General features: G+C 42.6%; 1 protein-coding gene across 1 annotated transcript in view; it reads right to left on the bottom strand.

Moving 5' to 3' along the window:
- Window positions 1-21,858, bottom strand: part of CCN4 (cellular communication network factor 4) — a 36,181-nt gene extending 14,323 nt beyond the window's left edge. The window contains exon 1 of the mRNA XM_032182142.1: window positions 21,589-21,858. Within this exon, the coding sequence (XP_032038033.1) occupies window positions 21,589-21,636 (48 nt within the window). The 5' untranslated portion in view covers window positions 21,637-21,858. The remainder of the gene's footprint in view (window positions 1-21,588) is intronic.
- Between the last annotated feature and the right edge of the window lie 2,133 nt (window positions 21,859-23,991).

The raw sequence follows: 23,991 nt of genomic DNA, 5'->3' as shown, positions 1-23,991 counted from the left end.
AGAATGTGACCTGATGTTTCATAAGTGTTCTTCTAGTTAGAGTAACACTTTCTAAGAGCACAGTGACCTAAAAATATTTGGACATTCTTAACAAATTGAACACTGCCACTGCATACTCCACTAATTGGGATATTAAACAACATATTTTCTGTGTTCTGAGAACATTTCAAAGTCTTGCGCTGCACATGTTCCATCTGTGCAGCTAATGAGCTCATCTGGTAAAACCAGCTTGATCTAGAGTTTGAAAACCATCAGAGAACATCTGGAGAAACAGCAGAGTAAAGTCTTCAGAAGGGACGAATAGACAGACTTAAATTTTTGGAAAGTAGAGTGCAGGGAAAAAAAAAAAAAAAAAGAGAGAGAGAGAGAGAGAGAGAGAGATTGCATTTGGATCATCCAAGGTCATAAGGTTACAAATAATCCTAAAACTGTACAGAACAAGATGTTGACATATGAGTCATGGGTTGGGTGGCAAAAACAGTCTCATAGGTCCAGCTCCCAAATAAGATCATACTGCTTTGGCGTTTTACTTTGCGGTTACCCATGTTCTGCATTTGCTTATCTCCTATTTTCAGTCATGACCTTGAAATCAAAGGGAAGATGCTTTCTGTCCTCTTACCCTCTGTCCCAAGATGGGCAAAAAGCAAAGTAAAACAAAGGCTCCCCTTCACCTCTCCTTCCCCTCCCCTATTTCAAGAATAGTGCAAAAATTTGGTGGCATTTTTCCAAATCATATTGGTTTTCATGATTATTTTATTCAAAATAGAAGTCTGCATTTTTAAATATCAGCAGTTTCCTACCAATATTTCCCATGCAGAACATCTTGACTTAAAACAGCTTTTCATTTCAAAATTTCATCGTTGTTTAAATTCTCAAATCTGTAACCTTTTTCTTGACCTAATATATGCACTTTCCTCAAGCTGCTGATGAACTGATGAAGCTATGCATCCCTACTTCTTTAAATAGAATTTTTCCTCCCAGGTCGATCTTCCACTGCTGTTTGCACTTAGCTTTGGCTTTCCAAGTTGATCTTTTGTTATTTTCAACTTTCAAGGTGTTTTTCTCCTTAAATACATACTAAGGGCTAGAAACGTCTGCAAAGCTTTTGACACTGTCCCACATGGCATACTTGTCCCTAAATTGGAGACGCTTGGGTTTCATGGGTGGACCACTCAGCTGGAATTGGTTGGATTGTTGCATTCCAAGAGTTGCGGTCTATGGCTCAATGTCCAAGTGGAGGTCAGTAACAAGTGGTGTTGTTCAGGGGTCAGTATTGGGACCAGCACTATTTTACATCTTTGTTAGTGACATGAACAGTGAAATTGAATGCAGCCTCTGAAAGTTCGACGATGAAGCCAGGATGAAGATGCTGAGGGATCTGGGCTTGTGTAGTCTGGAAGAGGCTAAATGGTATCAGCCCACAGCTACTTGAAGTTGAGAAATGTCTGAGACAAATTCTTCTCAGTGGTAACAGAGGGCATATAAATGGGCAGCAGCCACAAACCACATTCAGGGAGGTTTAGTCTGAATACCAGAAGGGCAACTTCACAAGGAGATAATTGCAACCCTGGGTCGTTCTGGGTGTCTGAATTCTCCATCCTTACTTGTTGAAGTAGAGACCTCCAGAGGACACTGATGACCTGTGATTCTGGGATTGTGTGACTGCATACCTTGTCAAAACCAAGTATAGTTTTGACAAGGTGTATAAATAAATAAATAAATAAATAAATAAATAAATAAATAAGATAAATAAAAAAGGTAAATAAATAATCTCTTTTTGTTATGCAATGTAATGCAGAAAAAAAAAAAATGATTCCTATTTTGTAGATCCATCTCCTCTTATATCATGAGCACAGCCAAAATGCTATTTGGCAGCTAATTAATATTTTATCTGATAACAGGAAATCTTCCATATGTCTGGTTTTATAGCAGGAGGATTTCAAGACAATAGAGAGAAAGAGAACCTGCTACTACTGCTTTAATGGCCCCTTTGGAACACATGGCATGTGCAGATTCATCCAAAAAACCATAACTGCCATTTAATGTAGTGTCATATCATTATATCAAAGCCACCTCAAGACTTTCAATGAAAGATGAGCAGTAAGACTGCATTGCTAAATTCTTGTGGTTAAGTAAAAAACAGATGGAGCCTACAAGTTGTCTGAATAAACATCAGTATTTCCAGGCAGAGTCTTACAGTGAAAGGATTTTTTGTCTCCAAGAATGGCATATTCTGGCAGTTCTAGCTCATAGTATTTGATGAAATCTGTTAGGCAGAAAATGAAGATGAAAAAGATATAGGTCAGTAGCATTCTTAGGACCAACAGAAGATGCCAGGCTTTTGTACACTCTAGAAGGACCTGAAATTACTTCCAATTGCAGAACAGAATCATCCAGTTTGAAATGTCTTATCTTATCCCTTTCCAGGAAAAATCATGGCAAGAATCTTTTGTAACATCTGAAGTGAATTAGCTCAGTGCATGCAGAGAGATCAGTAAGGCAGCATTAGTAGGTTTGAAGCAAAGGCATCCATAACAATATTTGTCACAGCCTGATCATCTGAGCTGGATGTAGTCTGATCACACTCCTGAGAAGAAAGAAGCTTTTCTTGGCCAAGACAACGTCCCATTAAAACCAAACAGAATGGGAACAAGGGATTAGGGGAAGGATGAGAGATGCAGAACCTCCCTTGCATCCTCTGGAAACCTCTCTGACCCTTGTTCACCATGTATAATGATATCGCTATACTAGGAGGCCTTGTGATACATTCACATCTGTATTGTGAAAGGTTCAGCTGAGATCACCCACCATGAGATCCACTGAGAATAAACAGATACTTCCAGACACCAGGGACTGATGCTTATCACACTGAACTTCCTACACCCAGGAACATCTGTGCACGAATCGATGAAATCATCAGTACTCATTGCTTGCAGGTAGAAATGAGTATATGGCTTATCAGAAAATGGAAAAACAAGTTCCTGTGATTGCTACAGATGATATTGGGTTACTGGTAAGTATGGAGGGCTTAGCGTTCTTTTATAAGGCTATGGCAGAGTAAGCAACCTTAATCTCTGTGTAAAGTAAAGAGCTTTAATGAAAAACAGACTCTTCTTTTAAAAACTGGGCTTATTAGGTAAATGGTTTTGATTACACTAATTTGGGCAGATATAAGGAAGACTGAAGAAATGTCAAGAGCTGCAGCTCTCCCTAGCAGTGACTGTGCGCAGTATGCAAAGACTGACAGGAGAAGATTCAGGAGGATAAAGGAAGTATTCATGGTATTAAAAATGTATTTAGCTAGGAACAGCAACATTTAAATCAAGGAATGGAAACAGGAGTTAAAGATGATGGGATGCATCCAGACTACAAGAGTTTTGCCTCATGTTCTAAACAGGTCCCAGGTATCTGGAGGTCTCTGAAAACTGAGCTATAGGTGTGCTAAGATTTTTTACTCAGGGGCAAAAAAAAGGCTTGCATTGTCAGGAGACAAACCACAAACACCACCTGCCAGGTAAAAACATATGAAATGGTTAACAGAGTGGGGGGAGTTTTGACATGAACACAAAATAACAAGAGTGCCCATGTTGTCACAAAGAGGAAAAAGAAACTGAATACCTTCTACAGCTTCTGCTGACAGCTCTTCAGACTCTCCTGGCACCTCATTACATTGGCAGCGGGCATAGCCAATGCTAGTTCCAACAGTCAAATTTTCTGTCTTCATCATAAATCTAAGTCCTCTCTGCCTATTGCAAAATCCTAGAAAGCATTCCCATTACATTTCTCTGAGTGCTATAAAATGATTCACACAAATAGACATATATCCAAGTAATCCACTTCAGGTTCAGGGATTGGAAGGAAAGTGTACAACAGTGCACAGCACAGAGCAGATGCTGCTTTTAATCAATTCCTCAAGGAAATAAGTATTGAATTCCCTGAGGACACATTATCTTCCTAATTGTTTTCTTCCTGAAGTTGATACCAAGCCTTTAGCTATATTATGAGCTACCAATGTCAAACAGCTGCCTCTTAAAATCTCCCTCAATTGATTTAATTAGGCGTTTTGTCACTGTGTTTTAGAGTGTGCCAGAAAGGAACTCTAAAAGGAACTCTGTAGACCTTTGCTACAGTGATGCCTGATGCTTAAAGGAGGAACAAACAGCAGAATGTGAAGCACACATTTCTGAGCTTTTCTTCTGCTGACTTAAAAAGTGAATATCTACAGAACAATAACAACAACAACAAAAGACTAAAGACCTGTAAAAAAAAAAAAAACAGAAAAATCAGTAGAAATGTAGCTTCCAGCTCTGGATGAGGTAACATGCACAGATCCACTCAGAGCGGAGCTGCAAGGGAGTCTGTGCACACGTACACCAGGTAGATATCAAACCAAAACCATGACAACCCACAGGCTAGAGAAATGGTGAAGTGCCGTATGCTCATATTAGAGGTTAAAGAAAGACCATCATAAACAACCTTGCCAAATTTATGGTGAAATCTTTTAGCAGGAGTGCAGTGATCAGCTAAAGGCCTCCTTCTCTAAAGCTTTGCTAAGTTTATATGCCCTAAATCCCTGGAACAAGCCCAGCCTAGCTGAGTGAATTTACTGGCTCCACATGTGGAGCAGAGACATTACTTGCCAAAACATGTGTACAAAGACACTTCACACAGATGATATTAGAGATCATGAAGACTAATGCTACAAGGATGAAAGAAACCGGTAAACAAATCTGGAACTCATTAACTTTTCTAGATGGTAGTCAAGACCCTGAAGTAGATTGAAGTATGGGTTTTGTAAGCAGAAGGAAGAAACTGCAAATTGAGTACACTCTACATATTCATAGTAACAATTCTGTGCCCATTTTTTATGATCTGTTACAAAAGACAATAGCCTATCCAAACAGTTTATGGTCTACTGAAAACACTGGTGGACTGAAGCTTCTTATTTCTTTAATATCTGAGAAAATGAGATCTACAGATATTCTCACCCAGCTTCTCAGGTCAGTCTGTATGAGTGCCAGTTGGGTGTGCAATGCTGTATGGTACCTGAGCCTAGGGGAGGTACACAAGGGCATTGGGAACCTACATAACTGAATGTCCCCTATTATGGAAATAACACTGGCATCAATTTGGTACAAATCTGCTCTTCATGAGAGATAACCTATCTGGGAAGCATATTAGAAATCACACTCATCATTGTTTTCAGTCAAAACCCAAAATAATGAAACAATTCCTAATAGAACATCTACTAAGACACAGGTTTACTAGCAGGGAAAAAAACATTAAATACTTCAATATAGAATCATAGAAAGGTTTGGATGGGAAGGCACCTTAAAAATCATCTATTTCCAAACTCCCTGACATGGGCAGGGACACCTCCCACAAGACCAGGTTTCCCAAAGCCCCTTTTAAGCTGGTCTTGAACACCTCTAGGGATGGGGCATCCACAGCTTCTCTGGGCAGCCTGTGCCAGTGCCTCACCACCCTCTGAGTGAATAATTTCTTCCTAATATCTAATCTAAATCTACCTTCTTTTAGTTTAAAGCTATTCCCCCTTGTCCTATGACTGCGTTCCCTGACAAAGACTCCCTCCCCAGCTTTTCTGTAGCCCCCTTTAGGTACTGGCAGGCTACTGTAAGGTCTCCCCAGAATTTTCTCTTATTCAGCCTGAACAACCTCAACTCCCTCAGCCGGTCTTCCCAGGAGAGGTGCTCCAGCGCCTTGATCATCTTTGTGTCCCTCCTCTGGACTCGTTCTAATACTTCTATGTCATTCCTGTGCAGAGGGCCCCAGAGCTGAATGCTGGGCTCCAGGTAGGGTCTCACAGAAGTGGAGCAGAGGGGGAGAATCACCTTCCTCAAGTTGCTAGCTATACTCCTTTTGGTGCAGTCCAGGATACAGTTGGCTTTGTGGTCTGCAAGCATACATTGCTGTCTCATATTTGTTTTTTCATCCACCAATACCTACATATTATTATTCATTTTTTGAATGTTGCTACTAACTTAATCTGACCTACAGGCTCAAAAAAACAACCAGCAAGCTAACCTCCACATATTTATTAAGAAAGAAAACAATGCTGTTTTCAAGACAAGTCGATTAGGAGGGCAAAGCTTTGGCATGAGTAACAATATAAGGGTCAATTCATCCCATTAAAGACACAAAAATAAAGTTTATTGTTGTGCATGAATGTAGAAGCTACTCAGTTTTTACAAAACCACGAGGATATCTGACCAGCTTTCCTTCAGAAAAGGCCAGAAAGAAAAAAGCCTTCTCACAAGACACATGTAGTTTTGTTTATCTATGAACATAGCTGGAGAGAGAAGGTGAGTGGGAGGAAATCGGATTTGATTGTGACCTAGAGCTGCTAATACAGTAAGACATGGATACAAATAAGATTACTATAATGAGCCAATATAAGCAGCTAGCTTTTAACAGCAGTTGCTTAAGAGAAAGGAGGTTCCTTTCTAATGCAGACCACATAGCCACTCTGTTATTGCACATGGATGTATCTTGTTTGGTTCTTGTTGTCATTGCAAAGGATAACTGGCAGCCAAGGCAGCGTGACTAAAATATGAATGCTTTAAAAGAATATCAATGCTAATGAAAGTCAGATGATTTACGCAGGAAAGTTAATTTAGAGATAGTCAACAAATAAAAACCACCAAGAATCAAGTGCATATACACAACGGCTCCAAAATTGGCCCTCTGCAACTCACCAGATTATTGTTCTGTGTTGTAAAAGATTGCAGAGCTGGTCAGAAGCAGCTAACATATTTGTGAGACACTCACTCTTGCACCGGTGAAGAGTTTATGCATAACTCTCCTTGGCTTCTTTGTGCAATTAGCAGCACTCTCAGCTATGGGATGTGAACCCCAGGCCTCTTTCCTGAGGGCAAAGGAGGAGACCATTGCAGTGACTACACAAGAGACTTGATAGCTGCTCTAAGCAAAATGCCTAACTTCAGAGCAGCTCAGGCTACAGAAAGTGAACTCTAGATTGAAGGAGTAGGGCACAACTTCTTTATTTGAACTCAGAACAGGCTATAACAAACAAACACTGAAGATTGTGAGCTGTCCAGAGTATGAAGAAATGCGCAGTTGCCATCAAAGCAGATCACCACCAGAGAGTAAGGTCAATGGAGCCCCCAAGCAAGTTCCTCTGTGAAGATGCCAGTGTTAATATGAAGAAACATGAAAGCCAGATCTGCTAAAAGGCCTTTAGGCCTGTTATTAGGCCTAAAACAATCTTGGTGTGTGTCTGGGAAGAACAGATTTCTACTCACATACAGAAAGATCAGGAGCATGTGAATATTTGCTGAATGTGACTTACAGACGTCTGGTGGATTTTGTATGCACAAGGGCACAAGTTAGAACCTGAAAAACATTTGTTTTAGAAAAAAGACAAGGTTTTAAAGTGAACCATTTTGTTTGCTTGAGATGAATGACTGTCATATCCAGCATGTTGCTCAGCACGGGTATACTTGCAGCCCACACCAGTTACAGAAAAGGTTTGCTCAGGTGGCTGCAAAAAGATGCAGCCAAGTCACCACCAACTGGTGGGATACCACTGATGCCATCAACAACATCAAAAGTATCCATTGCAACAAAAGAATGAAAACAGAGACAGGTGTGATCTTGTTCTGCTCTGAAGGTCTGAAATACCCTTAGTATGTATTCTCTCCCAAGATGAAATCCAACACACACTTTCTCAACACATACAGGCAAAATTCTCTTTACAAGGATTGGTATCTTGTTTTTCTGCCATTTCCAGGGAATTTGTCAATTGATTTTTAAATACTTTGAAATAAAATTAGAAGTTTTAACTACTTTCTCCTTCACGAGCACAACACCAGAAAGTGGGGGTTGCAAAGGGGAGAAGTGTTTTCACCAAAAGCAAGAGGAAATCCTGTTCTTTCTGAATAAAGTGTTAAGCCACAACAGGATGTGAAATGTGTGGGACGTGTGAAGAAAAGAAAAAGCAAAAAAAAGGCTGCCCTGGATAGAGAATAGAGGGGAAATTTGCTTTAAGGAGAGAATCCAGAGATGCTGAAGCAACACAACCACAAGATTTGAAGAGTTAAACTGTTCTCTGTTTACTGAACCATTGAGTAGGAAACATGCAGCTGAATCAACAGGAAAGTGGAACATGGAGTCAAAAGTGCATTTTTTAACTTGTCCTTTTCGTCTCTAAATCTACCAAGAAGATTAACAGTTGAGATTTAATAACAAAAAGAAAGACTTCAACTGCATATGTCCTGCAGCAACAAAGTGGAGAGCCTGCTCCAGTGTGCTGGCAGCTGGACAGTGCTTATCAGCAAGAGCATCCACTTCCCAGACCACAGCCAAGAAATAAAGCCTATTCAAGGTTTAAGAAAGCTCACATGATGGGAATTTACTGTCTGGCAGACAACTGCCAGGCCTTGAGGTCAACCTGAGGCAGAAGCAGCCAAAGCTGCCTGGACCAGACCTCCCACAACTATTCATCTCTCAGCATACACCCCCACGTTCTGCCTGGTCTCCCCTCTCCCCTAGTCTCCTAAGCTAATAACCCTAGAATGTTATAATTTTGATTTCCATTTTCCAGCCAAGCTCGTAGCCTCAGGAGTGTACAAATCTCATCATTTTCCATTTGGATTGAGATGCACAGTAGAGAAAAACAGAGAGATACTGAAATTTTGTGTGGATCTGGTCTCAGGTTCTTGACCCTACATGGAGTTCCCATTAGCTTTCCAGGAAAACAGTTGAAATGAGTATTTTGATTGTAACACACAAGGCTTAGATTTTTTGTGGGTTTTTAGTTTGGTTCCATCCCACACCCTATTTCTTTTACAGAAACTATCAGTTAATGTCCTGTGCAAGCCTGGGAAGATGTTCATCGTCTGAAACTCCTCTACATCATCAGACGGGTAAAAAAAATACAAGTGCATTTGGCTTTTTCAAAAAATGAGCAAAAAAGGTATGAGTTTTGTCACTCACATGGTATTTGGGGTATCATTCCTACTCTGCCTCTTTTATTGAGTGAAAAACAAACAAACAAACAAACAAACGAACAAACAACAAAACACAAACACACAGGCAAGTGAACCTTTTACAGAGTCTAATGCAAAATGAGAAGGAACAATATTTTTTCCCACTAAATACATTCATTTATTTATACCTTTGACTGATAGTTTTAAGCCTGCTACAAACTGCACTTTGGTTAAGGGCTGGCCCTTGAGAACCAGGGTCTCATACCCCATATTTAGAGAGCCCACAACCATTAACTCTCCAAAACAGAAGGGAACAGATGCTGCTTGCTTTTTTAGTGGCATTTTGGTAAAGGATGACTGGGTTTTAGGATAACTTTGCTACATTTTTTCTTATGTTTTGTCTTTAAGAGTGATTTAGATCCATATCTGTTTGGGTTTTGATTATTTTTTTTTCCCCTATATGATTTCCCTGTTCAGGGTAAATATTGATCCATCATTTCATCCAGTAGACCTTAATAACATCAGATGAATGCTATAGGTAGCAGTTTATCAACAGATTAATGAAAATGATAAGGAATGTACAACACTGTAGTTTTAATAGGGTTAAAAGGAAATAATGTGACCAGAAAAAAGTTTCAGAGATGAAAGGACTTTTAAAAGCACTGGGGCTTTCCACTGGCAGAGTCTGAAAAGCCAGGGAAACTGCTAGGAAGCAGCAGGTGCATTCATAACATTGAGATCATTCAGAATGATAATTACTAAAATACCTCATATATATTTACTCAATATGAATAAGGAGAGAATAAAAGCATGTTTTTGTTCCAAAACAGTGCTTCTTCAGCGTGGAATGGGGGTTCACGCAGAAGTTCCCATCCGCAGATGTCCTGAGATCTTCTTTGCAACTCTGAATTTAAGAGAAGCTTCTTTTTAATAGCTTGGCTGCTTCACAGCATTCTTTAAAGAAAACCTTGAATTCAGTTCCAAAATATTCACCTTGGTGTTCTCTCACAGTCATCAAGTTTTCTTGCCCTCTGCACTCTTGCCATGGACAGTTTCTCTACTTCTTGTCTGTTTTGGCCTGGATTTCTACAGAGCTCCACATTTAAAATCCTGCAGACCTGGCAAGGGAGGGATTCTCCTTCCTTTGGCTCCTGCCTTGTGGCTAGGTGCACAGTTGAAATACTGAAAATTAGCATGGCTTGGCCCAGAGCATTTGGCTTATGAGACTTGCAGAAAGCTTGTTACACCCTTACGTAAGTTTGCAGGACCTTTGCATTGCAGCACACTTTTGCAGCAGGCACTTGCCCATTTTCTGGTGTTACCTTTATCAGGAGGATGCCACCTGTCTAGTCTTGGTTCTATGGCCTTGGCCATCCCCGTGCTGTAGCACTGGGAAGCAGTGTGCCCTCCATACTGACCAGATAACAACGTGGGGTCTTTTCACATGCTTTTTGAGTGCCTGTAGCAGTGACTAAGCAGAGCATTGATGCTGGGGAGCCCGCAGGACTGCAGGGAGCAATAGCAAAGGTGGGCTTGGGGATAAGACATTAAGTCCACTATGAGAGGCCTGATGGCCAGGCTAATCCAAAAAACTTTAAAGGGGTACTTGCTTCTTTTTGAATCAAGAACCGCTGTAGGACAGTCAGCGGAGCAATGGCTGCAAACATCTTGTCCATGTGCTATGAAAAGGGAGGATGGGGTGATGAGGGGAACAGTCTGTTCCTGAAGAGCTGGCTCAGAAACAGCAAAAGGAGCAAACAGGCAATGGAGAGGAGGGAGGCTTGGAAAAGGACAGAGCCAGCTCTCCAATCAGCCTGAGCTCTGCACGACAAACACTATTCCAGACACATTTGAAGCTCTGATCCTGTTTTAATATGCAACAGAAAGACCCAAAAGGCAGCTATACCTTTGTACCTTCCATCCAATCCCCTACAAATGAAAGCCGACACCCTGCAAATGGGGAAAAAATAAATAAATAAATAAATAAAAAGAAAAAGAAAAAGAAAAAAGAAAAAAAAGAGGCCAGTAGATTTGCCCTTGACTTGTACAAAGCTTTGGGGACAAAGCTGTTGCTTTCAAATTAAATAAGATGGAAACTACAAGTGGGGAAAATAGAATACCTCCTGGCACAAATTCATAAAGAAAAAAAAAAAAAAAAAAAAAAGGAGTGAAGTTATTAGTAAAGGAAAATTATGCATTGTGCTGGAGAATGAATCCTCTTGCCCCTTGAAGTCAGTGGAAACAAAACTGAAATACAGGGCTTTGGTAAAATAAAAAAAAAAAAAAGATGTTAGAGAAAGAGTGAGAAATAACTTATGCAAGCAGTAAACATGCACACTGATAAACTCAGAGGTCTCAGCTCTCTGGATGGGAATGCATGGACTACATCTGCAAGAGCAAGAAGAGCAGAAGGGATTGCTTATGGTGGAAAGGAGAACCTTTTGCAAGGAAAGGAGGAAAGTATTGAATAACCCTGTTTTAATCTGGGGCCCAAGAGATGAAGTGACTGTCCCAAAGGCAGACAGGATGTCTGTGGCAGAGCCAAAAATAGCAGCTAGATTTCTTGTTCCTACATCGTAACCATACCATGATCCCTCCTCCTACACGTAACTAATATAACTAGTTGTTTAGTTCTTATTGGATGAAAAAAAAAAAAAAGACAGAAAAGAAAAAAAAAAATTGTTCCACTGAGCCAACTCTCAGATGCTGTCCATTCAGCAAAATTACTTGCTTTGTTTTTTATCTTTCAAACATCACATGCATCTGATGCCTGCAAAAGGGCAAGACTCTTTCACCTCTCCAATGCCTTCACATCCAACAAATCAGTGGTGATCAGCAGTTTCCAACTTGCTGTGCTGGTGCAGTGATGTAAGGGGTCCTACACATTCTTGCTTGCTGTGGTACCTGCTGGGGCTCAAGTTTAAATCAAGCAGATGACAAAATTTCCTTTTCTCATCCAGAGACCTCCTGACCTCAAAAAGCATCATACCAAAGGAAAGAAAAAAAAAAAAAAAAAAAAAAAAAGCCACAAAACTAGCGGACCAATGAATGAAAAAACAAACCCTTGCTCAGGGTACTGCTGCAGCTCCACTGCAACACACTGATGTGGGGTGTCCTGCACCCCTGCAGTGAAGTTCCTTGGCAGGTCACGAGGAGAAAGTCGCTGAGATATTTGCACCCACACATCTCCCCAAAGCACCCACACATCTCCCCAAAAGCACTCCATGCAAACGTTGCCTCTTCCCCATCCTAAACAACCCCAAAATGATAAAAAACATTTCAACTCTTAAGCAGTTCATGCTGCTGCTTTCCCACAGAGGAGAGGACATCAACTAGGCATTTTGTCTCCAGGGGGCAAAAGATGAATTACTAATTATATGGGTACTGACATTTTTGCTTGTTTCTGGAAAAATGACCTTGGTGTTGGCTGTTCATTGCCTACAGCAAGCCAAGAGGCTGCTGCGAGCAGAGCAGAGCAGGCACAGGGCTGGTCTCCCAGCTCCCCGACACGTGAGGGCAGTGTTGGTGCACAGATGACAGGGCTTTGGTGCTCTCCTGCAGCCCTGCACAGCACCCTGCTGCTGCTGCTCAGCATCCTCCTGGGCCAAGGCTGCTCCACTTGCACAATTCATGCAAAAAATAAAATAAAATAAAATAAATAAAATTAAATTAAAAAAAAATAAAAATAAAATAAAAACAGACTTGAGAAGTGTACGGGGAGGGGGGTGTTAGGCCAAAATATTTGTATCCACACTGCTCCCATTGTAAAGGCTGTTTTTCTAAGAAAGCTTCCCCTCTGTATTACATGATGAACAATAAAACCACGATCAACACCTTTACAGGCATATAATGACATGGGAAATGGGACAGATGTAAGTCTTTAATTATTTCTCTTTAAAATGGTGCAATCATCAAAGATGGAGAGGTTTTTAAATGATCTTAATTGCGCCGCTGTAATATCCATTTATTCCTCTGATCAAGTACTCCAGCCTCCCAGACGACACTCTGGAAAGCATTTTCATACAGCTGGCACTGGGGGGTGGATGATCAGTCAAAAATACGGCATGGTCGTCTCCTTGACTGAAAACAGACAGCCTATATGATACATACGGAACAAGTGACACAAACGACAAAAATGCAAGCGTGTAGGTTGTATATGTGTGTGTTATATATATTTGTGCGTACATAAATCACACAGAGTTAAACATATCATCTAAAGGAAGCAGAAGCTTCTTATCGGAGCCTGAAAGCAGGCATGGAGTGCATCGTCCCACTGCAAGCTCAGGAGCCCACCCACACTCAGGCAACATTGACGAGCAAGGAATTCACCAGCCTGCATGAGCACGGTCACACCACCTCCTGGGGGAACTCCAGCACACCAAGGAAGCTAAGCACAGGTTTTGATGCAAAATCTGGAAAAACAAGTCAAGTGACCCCCAGATATCCACCAACTCATAGGTGTCAGCTTTTCTGACCCCATTCCGAGGCCCACGGAGATCTGTGCCTCACAGAAATGTTCAGTTAAATGTCAGTTTTTTAATATGTGCAATTGGCACTCTAATAAAACAGTGAGAATTAATAGTGAATGATCTCCATAAATTAACTTCAGTATTAAATATATAGTGACATCCCTGCTATTTAATTACAGTAACTGCAATATCTAGGGTCAAATGTGACAGAAAAGTTCATAGAAAGAAGGGAGCTGAATTTGCACCGATATTCTTGTATCAATATATATCAGCCCACACACAGCTGCTGTGGGCATGACCTAGTCCTCCAAGACCAAGATCCAACAGGAAATATTGCCAGCAGTGCTTATAAATAAACCACCTGATGAGTGGCCAAACTAGTTAATGGAACGTGGATACTTTCCTAATTAATTTTCCACTTTTTTTTTTTTTCCTCATAAAAATGTAACCAAGGAGTTTTATAGTGCAATCCACTTGCAGATTCTCACCACTGGCTGCAGTTTTTGTGGTTTGGTCCTTCCTTGCTAAACAGATAAAATAATCCAGCTGTTACTCTAAAACCGAGGACTTGGTTGCCTGCAGGCAGCCAAGTACATGTGCCAGCCATTTGGAAGAGAGTTTTATTCTCCCCATATGGATTTTGATACCTCTGCCTTCTTATCATCCCAAATACAGAAGGTTCCTTCTGTCCCAGCAGATAAAATCTGGTGATCATAAATGTGAGATATAGGCTCCTTGGTTATCACACATATCCAGGAATGTTTTGGTGGACTTCAAAACCCAGAAGGGAGGATCCACAAGTCAAAAAAAAAAAAAAAAAAACACAAACATATATTAAAAATAAATAAATAAATAAAATTAAAATAAACAAAGCACTACAAATATGAGAATGTTAAGACCACCATTTAGCAGTGACAATGACACAAGTATTCAGAGCACAATCAGGAGATACTTTAAGACAATGCTGCACTTTTTGGGGTAGTCACCAGTTTCCTTGCAGAGTCCTGGCACAAGGTGATCCTGAAGGTCTTTTCTAAATCAGGTGATTTTACGATTCTCTGATTCTGTGAGTGTCTGCCCAGTGCAAGGCTGATCTCTTCAGAGAGGTCACTGATTCAGGTGCTTAGTGTTGTCCCCATAAGGCCCCAAACAGGTTTATAGTGAAACCATGCTTCCTCCTTTTCACTATGATCACCCCGTCACAGGCCAAGTAAAAGTTTATGGAGATGAAGAAACTTCAGCAAGAGAAAGAAACAACCACCCTCTCTTGCTGTCATTCCTTGAAAAACTTCAATAAGAACACAAGAAACACAAGAAACAAAAGGAGGGAGGTACTCTGGAAAGCTGGTAGAGCAGAGAAAGGAATCAAAACTCTTAAACAACTCAGAAATTAAAGTTTGAGTTATATTTGTAGGTTCTAGAAAAGGGAAAGTGATATTGTGCACACACAACTCAAATAACTGTTACCTTCTAACAGAAAAAAATCCCTATGTCATCCAGAGCAGTTTTGGTCAAAGTTGTTAAATGTATGTGGGTTGCACAGCAGCAAGTTTTGTTTCAGGTATTGTACACAATTCGTTTTCTATTCTTGACTTTGCCATGCTCTTTCCGTTATATGCAGGTGCTCCATGTAGTAGTTGCATGTTTCTATATCTAACACTAATAACTCAGTCAAGTCAGTGTTGTGTGCTAGAGATAGAATAATCCAACCAAGGCTTCATATACACTTGGAAGCATTTCACTGGAGGTGATCTCAGTAAGATCAGAATGGAAAGAACAGATTCACCCTAAATATCAGTAATTATAAACTGAATAGAAGGATTTTGATTAATCTCTGTGAAAAAGGTGTAAAAACAATCAATGCAGAACAGGTATTGTAGTTCTGTTCATCCAAGCATTGATGAAATGTTGGACCAAGCTACCTTGCAGTGCTTCTCCATTCAACAAGCACAAGCTGTTCTTTTTTTCTTTTTCTTACAATTCCTTCCAAATCTGCAAGAAGGCAAGCTCTTAGGAGAAGGTCTTTTTGTAGGGCTGGCATTGATCCATGGTAGCAAAGTCCTAACTGAACACATGTCCAGTAATGTCAGGACCCAGGTATGTTCCTCTGACTCACAGCCCTCTGTGGACGATGCATGAGCCCACATTTACTTCTGAAAATACTTCTCAGATTTCCTCTTGGGCTCATTACAAGCCATCCTGGAGTTCATGAAACTTGGCCTTCCAACTTGCTCATCTCTCATTTGCTTTCTAGGTTAAGTAGAATGACAGACCCAGACTAATAAAACAGAAGAACAACGTGGGAGCTATTGAGAAAGAGAAGAGGAACACAGAGATGACCACACAGTCCTGGAATGCATTACCAGCCCAAGTATTAGAAATTCATTGCTCAGGTTGTGCTGCAAAGCTTAGCTTAAATGTTATCTTCTTCACAGCTGTTTCAGCCTAAAGGCTCTCCTTTACTTTCCATCCACAAGAAGTTACTCATAAAGTAGAGCCAGCTGTTGGCACCCAGAGAGGGTGCCTTTTCTCCCTTCTGCTTTCCCACACCTAGCCCAGAAGCAAGGATTACAAATCAAAGTCCAGCAGAAGTATATTGGAAAGTACAAAGGATTAAGAGGACTCCAGAAGCTCCACCTAGGATTCCAGAATAAGCAACAGCCAAAAGGGAAAAAAGAAAGTGCTCAGTATGGATGCACTGGATAAGAGAGGCAGTGAGTAACAGAGGCACCAACAGAGGTACCTCCCAGAACTGAGAGACAATGAGATTACAGGAGGACCCTCACCCACAGCTCGTAATCCCAGAGCAGCACTGGAGAACATCTGCACAGAGCTGCTAAAGCAGCAGACTCAAAGACCCTTGACCCAGGGACACACCTGTAAAATCAAATCTCTGTGATCTCCTGGCCAACATGGAGCAATGGGAAGGTGAAGGTAACCCATCTCTGCAGGCAGCAGCTCCTGCGCAGGACAAAGCTTGGAAGAGGCACTGATGGGGAAATTTGGGTGCTGTTAGTCCAGACCAAGGAGCCAGGGATGACCTCTTTATAAACACAGAAAGATAAATAAATGAGTAGAGTTTGTTTGGGCCCACCACCACCAAACTGATAGCTGTCAGTTAAAGTTTTTACTTAATAAACACAGAAAATTCCGTTTTAACATAAGTGCCCTAAGACTGATGATGATGGAGTTATATTGGAAGAAACCAAAGGGTAATATAGAAGGACATCTTAATCCAGGAAGCCTACCTTCCCCTCCTAGTGATAAACTCAAATTAGAAACAAAACAAAACAAAACAACAACAACAACAACAAAAAACAACAAAACAAAACAAAAAAACCTTATCTTGCTTTCTGGTCCCCAGTTTGAGCGACTGACAGGCTTGATACCCTAAAGTATCTTCAGCTGAAGCCGTGGCTGTTCAGCTTTTGCCAGGTCACTGCTGCCAATGTTCACATGCATAATACTATTTCTTTGCCTTTTTTTTTTTTTTTTTTTTTTTTAAACAGCTTCATTTCCATTCACAAATGAGAGCCAAGGCTGTCCAGACAGGAATGCTCAAGACCCCGCTGGGACACTGAGGCCATCCAAAAAGAGCAGCTCTCAGTAAGATGAGCACTGGCAAGATGCTGAAGCAACTCCTAGCTCCCCAACATGGGAGGCCAGAGCTTCCGAAGAAAGAAATCAAATGTTCCGTGTGGATGTGGAAGACTTCTGAATTTTTGGCCAGTGCCTTTTCCCAGCACCTCGGGAAGGCAGAAGAACCTAAACAAGTGCAACTCTTTCACAGGACAGACAAACGGCACAATAATATAAATCTCACGATTTTGCTTAACCCCACATCTATTATCTTTATTAAATGGCTTTCCCCAGAGAAGCCCTGCTAGAGGAGTACTTGCAGGGCTGCTGCAGAGGGAAATATGTACAGGACCTGCCCAAGGTGACACAAACAGGCAATGGCACTGGTGAGAGGGGAGCAAGGAGGCCAAGCCCTTTCCCTGGTTCTCTGTTTTGGTTAGTGTTGGCAAAGACACTGTCACACATGGGCACCTGATCACTGTCACAGCAAACCCGGAGGCTCGATGGGAGAAGTTATAAAAAACATGCATAAAAGCAGGCATAGGGGGTATCTAAAAAAATAATTTGGGTCTGGACCTTTGATCCATCTGAAGCACCATCCATTGCTGCTTTCAAGATGTTGCCTCAGAAATAGTAATGATTTTGCTATGCCCGGGGATTTGTGAGGGGGTCTGCTGAATCAAAGACCAGCTTTGGGAGAGCCCACCCAGCCATATCCACAGGGATGCAACTTTGAGCCACAGGATGCTCACTTGTATGGCTCTTCAGCTGCTGTAATCAGGGTAATTTTAATTGTCATCCACAATTTAGGGAAGTGAAACATAGAGACCATCCTAAGGAGAATCATAGCCAAACTCTTTTTGGTAAGCAGCTTCTGTTAAGCAACAGGGAATGGTGGGAAGGTTAGAGGTACAAGTAATATCAACCTTGTACCCCTGCTGTCTAAGATTAGCCATGCACCATTACCGGTGTTGCAAGCCTGCAGTCTTCCTTTATAAAGCACTCAGCAGACAAACCTCAGCTCAGCTCTCCTGGAGGGCCACAGGATTTTTGCAGGTAAGGATAATGTTTGGAGCATTTAGTACTGAACTATATGGGAGCTTCTAGCAAAATAAATAGATAAATTAATAAATCAATCTATAGATTGTTTAACTTTTATTTATTTATTTGTTTTGGTTCAAACTTGGTCAGAATGTGATTTCTCCTGGAAGAAGCGAGAGAAATGTAATCATTTTTTCCTGCCACCAAATCTAAATATTTTGCAAATGAAATTCTTGGCCTCACATCTGTGCTAATATATAAAAGAGGGGAAGGGAAAAAAGAAACATATTACATTTCTCAAACCACCTTCCACACAACCTGTGACAGCCCTGAACTCAGGTCATTATTGGTGACTATCTAATGAAATTAATGCTCAAATGGAGAATGTGCCTATATAAAACTGTCTTTGAACATCTTTCTTTTCCCTCCCACCCACTAAAGCCAAAAGGACGGTGTTTGTGTGCCATGACTGCCATCACATCAAATGAAAGCATCAAAACCTACCTACAAGTCACTACTTAATTACAGAATCCATAAGGTTAGAGAAGACCTCCAAGATCATCTGGTCCAACCAACCCCCTCCCACCAATATTGCCCACTAAACCAGATCCCTGTGATGAAGAGCAACACCTCTCTTTGACAGCTGACCTGCTGTTTACCAGCATCATTGAAGGAGAAGTCTGCAGAACTGCATTCACTCCTTACCTATACACCCTCATCCCCCTACTTCACGTGTTTTAGAAACTCTTAGTGCTATTCTTCTTCACATATAATCTCTTTTATGAAGTTTCTACAAAATGCAGAATTGCTTTCCTAATCACCCTGGTCTGGGATATTTTGTCCAATCTGAACTATGGGTCTCATATCTGCTGAGTTGTGAGGGCTTGGAGCAGGAGGTCCAGTACAAAACTTCAATAAAACTGTTTAAGGGCTCAGAAACTGCCTGTGGCTGAATACAGAACTAGGAGTGATGGTCTGTCCATCCTGAGAACCTAAGAGCTGTCTTTTGAAACACACTTTAAGATACACGTCTCCTTCCCAGATCCTAGTGTAGCTTTTTTTTTTTCTTTTTTTTTTTTTTCTCCTTTTTCATCATATTGACATCACTCTTGAGGATGTCACAGGTCCCCAGGGATACCACAGAACTTTGCACATGCACAGTGGCCTGCCTGGTGCTATCACTCCATGGATGTGTGCACAGTGTTGGAAAGATATTTACTGTTGTTGGGATATGCTACCAAAGACACAATGGACAATGAGGTGGGGCTGTGTCATGGCTTTATCAGCACTCATCTGTTGTGACCTGGGTGATTTAGAAGGGTTCTCTCTCCTGGGCAGGGTGGCCATGCTGCCCACACCCCACACTACTTTGTAACATCTCTTCCACCTTTGGACATCCTTCTCTTAAGCAGACCTGACCAAGCCTGGTCTTCTCTCAAAAGTCCTTTAGATATTGCACAGATTAATGATCCCTCCCAGTTGCCGTCCCCTACCTCTCCCATCCCTCCATCCTATCACACTATTCTTTCCCACTCCCTCATCCTCTTAGGTAGAAACCTTCCCTTCATCAGCCTACCAACCCACCCCACCCCAGTTCAGGTGTGGAGAAGACCCCACAGAAAGCCTGGAGAGAAATCTTCAGTGGAGATTTGGAGATTTCTTCCCTACTCCAGGGCAGAGACAGAGCTCCACCTGCACTGTTGGGTGGAGGTCTTGACCTGGAAACTGTCCAGAACCAGGACTCTTTGCAGGCTATTTTTGATGCTCTTTCAGATAGTCTTCAGCCCAAGCATACTGCCAGCAATATTTGGATTGCACTTACTTACTCATCCCCACAGCAGGCGCATGTGTCTGCATGCACTCACACATACTTTCATGCTGCAGCTGCTTTTCTGACAAATGTCTTTGATATCAAGGGAACCCAGGATAACCACGACAAAATTTTCAGGGCTCACACACATGTTCTGGAATAGCACTTGTGGAGGGGTAGGGGCAGGAGTTGGGGTCCCCCTTCCCTTTGGGTGACTTTTTACTTGCTCAACAAAAAACAGAGTAGATTCTTACCTCGGAGAGATGCATTTTGTTTGTTGCTAGTTTTGTGGCACTTTTTTTTTTCTTTTTCTATTTTTTTTTTTCTTGGAGGGTACCGTATCAGTCCATCTCCACATTCAAGCAGGACTTATCGCTCTGCCATCGGCTGTCACACAGGTGCGTCTGGTGTACCACACCACGCGTGCTACTTTCCTACTTTCTTGCTTTAAAGCCCCTCTTTATCTCTCTATATGCAAGCCAACCCTGGTGCCAGCAGCCCTGCAAAGCAAAATCCCCCCTGTGTGAAGCAGCTGATTTCCCCCACCCCTCTGGGCAGAAGCCTCACACAGCCTCACAGATCTCAGAATGCCACAACCTCACGCTGGGCAGCCCAAGCGTGTCCAAGCATCCCCTCTGCACCTCTTTTGGGGTCCCCGGGGCTCCAGGGATGAGGATAAGGATGAGGATGAAGATGGGGATGGGGATGAGGGGACACATGGCTGCTCAGTGGCTCTTCCGCTGGGAACAGGTACCCCCCGCACCCTCCACCTCCTTGCTTTGATTTTTACCTTCCGAAACACAACTGCTCTACTGCTCTTACCCCCGGGGAATTTACACAAGCCGCAAGCATGCACTGGGAAAAGCAAAGCAAAACGAAAACACCTCCAGAAATGAGTGGCTCTCCCATACACTTTTCTTTCTTCTTTCTTTTATTTATTTATTTTTTTTTCCCTCCAAAGAGGAGGCAAAGGAAAGCAGCTACCGCACGCCCAAACCAGAAAACAGAGATCCGGCAGAAGCAGGGAAAAAAAAAAAAAAAAAAAAAAAAAAAAAACGACTTTTCCTTTCCCGGCCCCGAGGCGGCTCCGGCAGCCGCACACCTGCGGGGAGCGCCCGGCGGCGCCCGGTGCCGGTCCCCGTCCCGGTGCCGGTCCCGGCTGTGGCACGGCTCGGCACGGCTCCAGCCCCCGTCCTGGCACCCCCGGGGACCCTTTCGTCCCCGAGCCGCTCCCCTCGCAGTCTGACCCTGACCGCTTCAGGCAGCAATGGGTGATCTTTCTCTCCTTGTTTTGTTCCACAGTAAGAATGGCAGTGATTAAAGCAAGCAAGCAAACAAAAAACTCCACGGTTTTCTGTGCAGATCCACCTGGATGCTGAGTGGAGACGGACTCAGTTCAGACACACTTTTGAGATCTTTCCTTTCCTTTCCTTTCCTTTCCTTTCCTTTCCTTTCCTTTCCTTTCCTTTCCTTTCCTTTCCTTTCCTTTCCTTTCCTTTCCTTTCCTTTCCTTTCCTTTCCTTTCCTTTCCTTTCCTTTCCTTTCCTTTCCTTTCCTTTCCTTTCCTTTCCTTTCCTTTCCTTCCCACCTTTCCCCTCTCTCCCATCTCCCATGCATATACCCGTGCCCAGGCTCCTGCACGCACCACGCTCTGCCCACCCCGCACCAAATCCAAGTGTGTTTGCAGAGGACAAGTCTCTCCTGCAGTTTCCAAACTCACCTGCAAAATGCTGCTTGTTGCTAGAATCCAGGGCAAAAGCCACCTCATCCCTGGAAGCCGGGATTAAATGCATTGATTGAACCCAGATTTAGAGCCGTTTTGAAAAAAACACCACTTTGGGGAACGCGGAGCAATCCTCAACTGGCAACCTAGCCGAGGCACTCTGCCTTTTTCTCTTGGCTCTTTGGGGATTTTATTAAAGACAGATCTGACGTCAGGGTGAAGGACAAGCCCTGCATTTTTCCTCTGGAGAAACTTTTCCTGCCTTCACTTCTTCATTTTTGTGTGTAGTGTTGTCCCACCTCCTGCATTTCAGAGCATCGCCTTAGCCAAAGGGCTCTTAAAGGGAAAGCTGCAGCACAGTGGTCCAAGGCTCAGAGCCTGCCTGTAGCATTCAGGCTCTTGAAACTCAGCTAGGACAAGAAACATTCAGCCAGGCTTTCCTGACTGTGATTAACGAGCTTAGATCTATACAAATATCCCCAGATGTTTGATGCGTGTAATCGCTCACAAGGAGTGGCTCCATTTGCAGTGCAGAAGGAGGTTAGCCCTGTGAGAACATCCCATGGGAAGCAGTCTGCTGGCTCCTCAGGGCACCCCTCTTTTCCAAAAGGAAGGGCACACTGTCCCCTACCATGCTTTGTATCCCCTCGGTGATTTTGGTGGTGTTTGTTGGGGTCTCTGCCAGCTCCAGATATTTCTATCCCATGCCAGCAGTGGGCATAATGAATATTGCCCAGGTACAGGAGTGCAAACCCCACAGTGAACAGAGCTAAACCCTGATCACTTTTATCCATCTTAGTGCATATCCTGGTCTGATTAGAAGGATTTTACCTGTGTCATCTCTGATTTTTTTTTTCTTTCTCTTATTTCCACCTACCTAGACTCAGGCATGCTATTTTCTCCTACCCTTTTAAATCCACATTTGAAAGAATTTAACATCTCTCCCATAAACAGAAATAGTTAAGGATAATGAAAATGAGTGCTCCCAGAGGGGAAAAAAAAAAAAAAAAAAAAAAAAAAAAAAAAAGTCATATTAAACAGCTTTACATGTCTGAAACCCAAAACCAAAAAAGTCAAGATCTGGGCTGAAAGAGGCATCAAGGAAAAGTTGAAAGCAGGCAAACCCTCCTACTCCTCCTACTTGGCGTGGCAGGCTGGGCAGTGATGGGTGGGTGAGTGTTCTGGTGGCCAAAATAGAAGTGAACCAGTGCCTAAACCTCTGCTCACCCTTGGCTACCCCCTGTGATTGAGGTGTGCTGCCTGTGATTGGGGTGAGTCCCCCACAGCCCCAGGCAGCCATCCCAAACCTGCTGGGGAGCTGGTGCTGCAGTGGGGTTTGTGTCCCTGCTGAGCTCTGAGGGATATACAGCTGATGGTGGGTGGAGAGGGGAGAGCAAGGAATGCATAAACTCCAGTAGCATGTATCCTTGCAGCACCTTTCACACTTCCCACTGTGATGGGCAGCTTAATGGTTTTACACCAGCCGGACCAGGGAGCTCTAGCAGGACCAAGTTTTCCTTGTGACACTCTGGACATCTGGCTGCTCTGGGAAATGATCCAGCCAGAGCTTGGCTGCAAACCAGAGGAAGTGTCGCCTCCTCTCTTGCTCCTCCTGTATCATCACGCCCACCACAGCCCCCTCCTAGATGGCCATACCTCCCTGGAGACCAGGTGGTGTATGCATTTTCTGTCAGGTTCCTCCAGGGCTGTTTATGTTCTCCTTCCTCTACATCCTTCTCCCTGTTCCTTCACTTTCCCCTCTGTTCATTCATTCCGCATCTTTCCATTTCAGTAGTTCTCTCTCACCCCTCTCTGTCACCAGCAGGCAGGGCAATAGGCTCAGATGCAAAGTGGATAAATGTTACCTCTCACAAGTGGTGCTTGCAGGCTTGGAGCTCAAGAGGCCATGCTAGCAGTCTTAGCAAAAGTAGCTTTGCTTTGTAAATGCAAAAGGAAAAAGAGTTCAAAGCTCCAAAGTTATCAGACTTCAAAATCGAGGGAAAGGACACTTTATGAATGACACCAGAAATGGTAGTTGAAGATTTATTTTTTTTTTCTGTGTGTGTGTGTGTTTGGGTTTTTTGTTTTCACAAAGAAGTTGGTTATCTCATTCTCCTTTGGGCATTTCCCCTTCGTGTTTCATTCCCCTTCGAGAATGCCTTAGCTAATGCTGTGGTCAAGTGCTCAGTGAGGATGAAATCTTTGAGATGTGGACATCTGGCTGCTTGCAACTCCACAGTTCATCTCATGTTAGTTGTGGGATTTTGTCATGTGGTGACCATAAACCTCTGTCTCAGCTTGAATGAGACAGGGATTAAGGAGTGGACCTGCAGCTCCACAGTAAGGTGCTGAGACATCCAGCTACCTCAGCAGCCTCTCTAATAGTGATTTCTATATGCA

Source organism: Aythya fuligula, chromosome 2 (assembly GCF_009819795.1).
Source record: "Aythya fuligula isolate bAytFul2 chromosome 2, bAytFul2.pri, whole genome shotgun sequence".
NCBI lineage: Eukaryota > Metazoa > Chordata > Aves > Anseriformes > Anatidae > Aythya > Aythya fuligula.
Note: the sequence above shows the minus strand (reverse complement) of the source record. Positions and strands in the feature narration are given on the sequence as shown.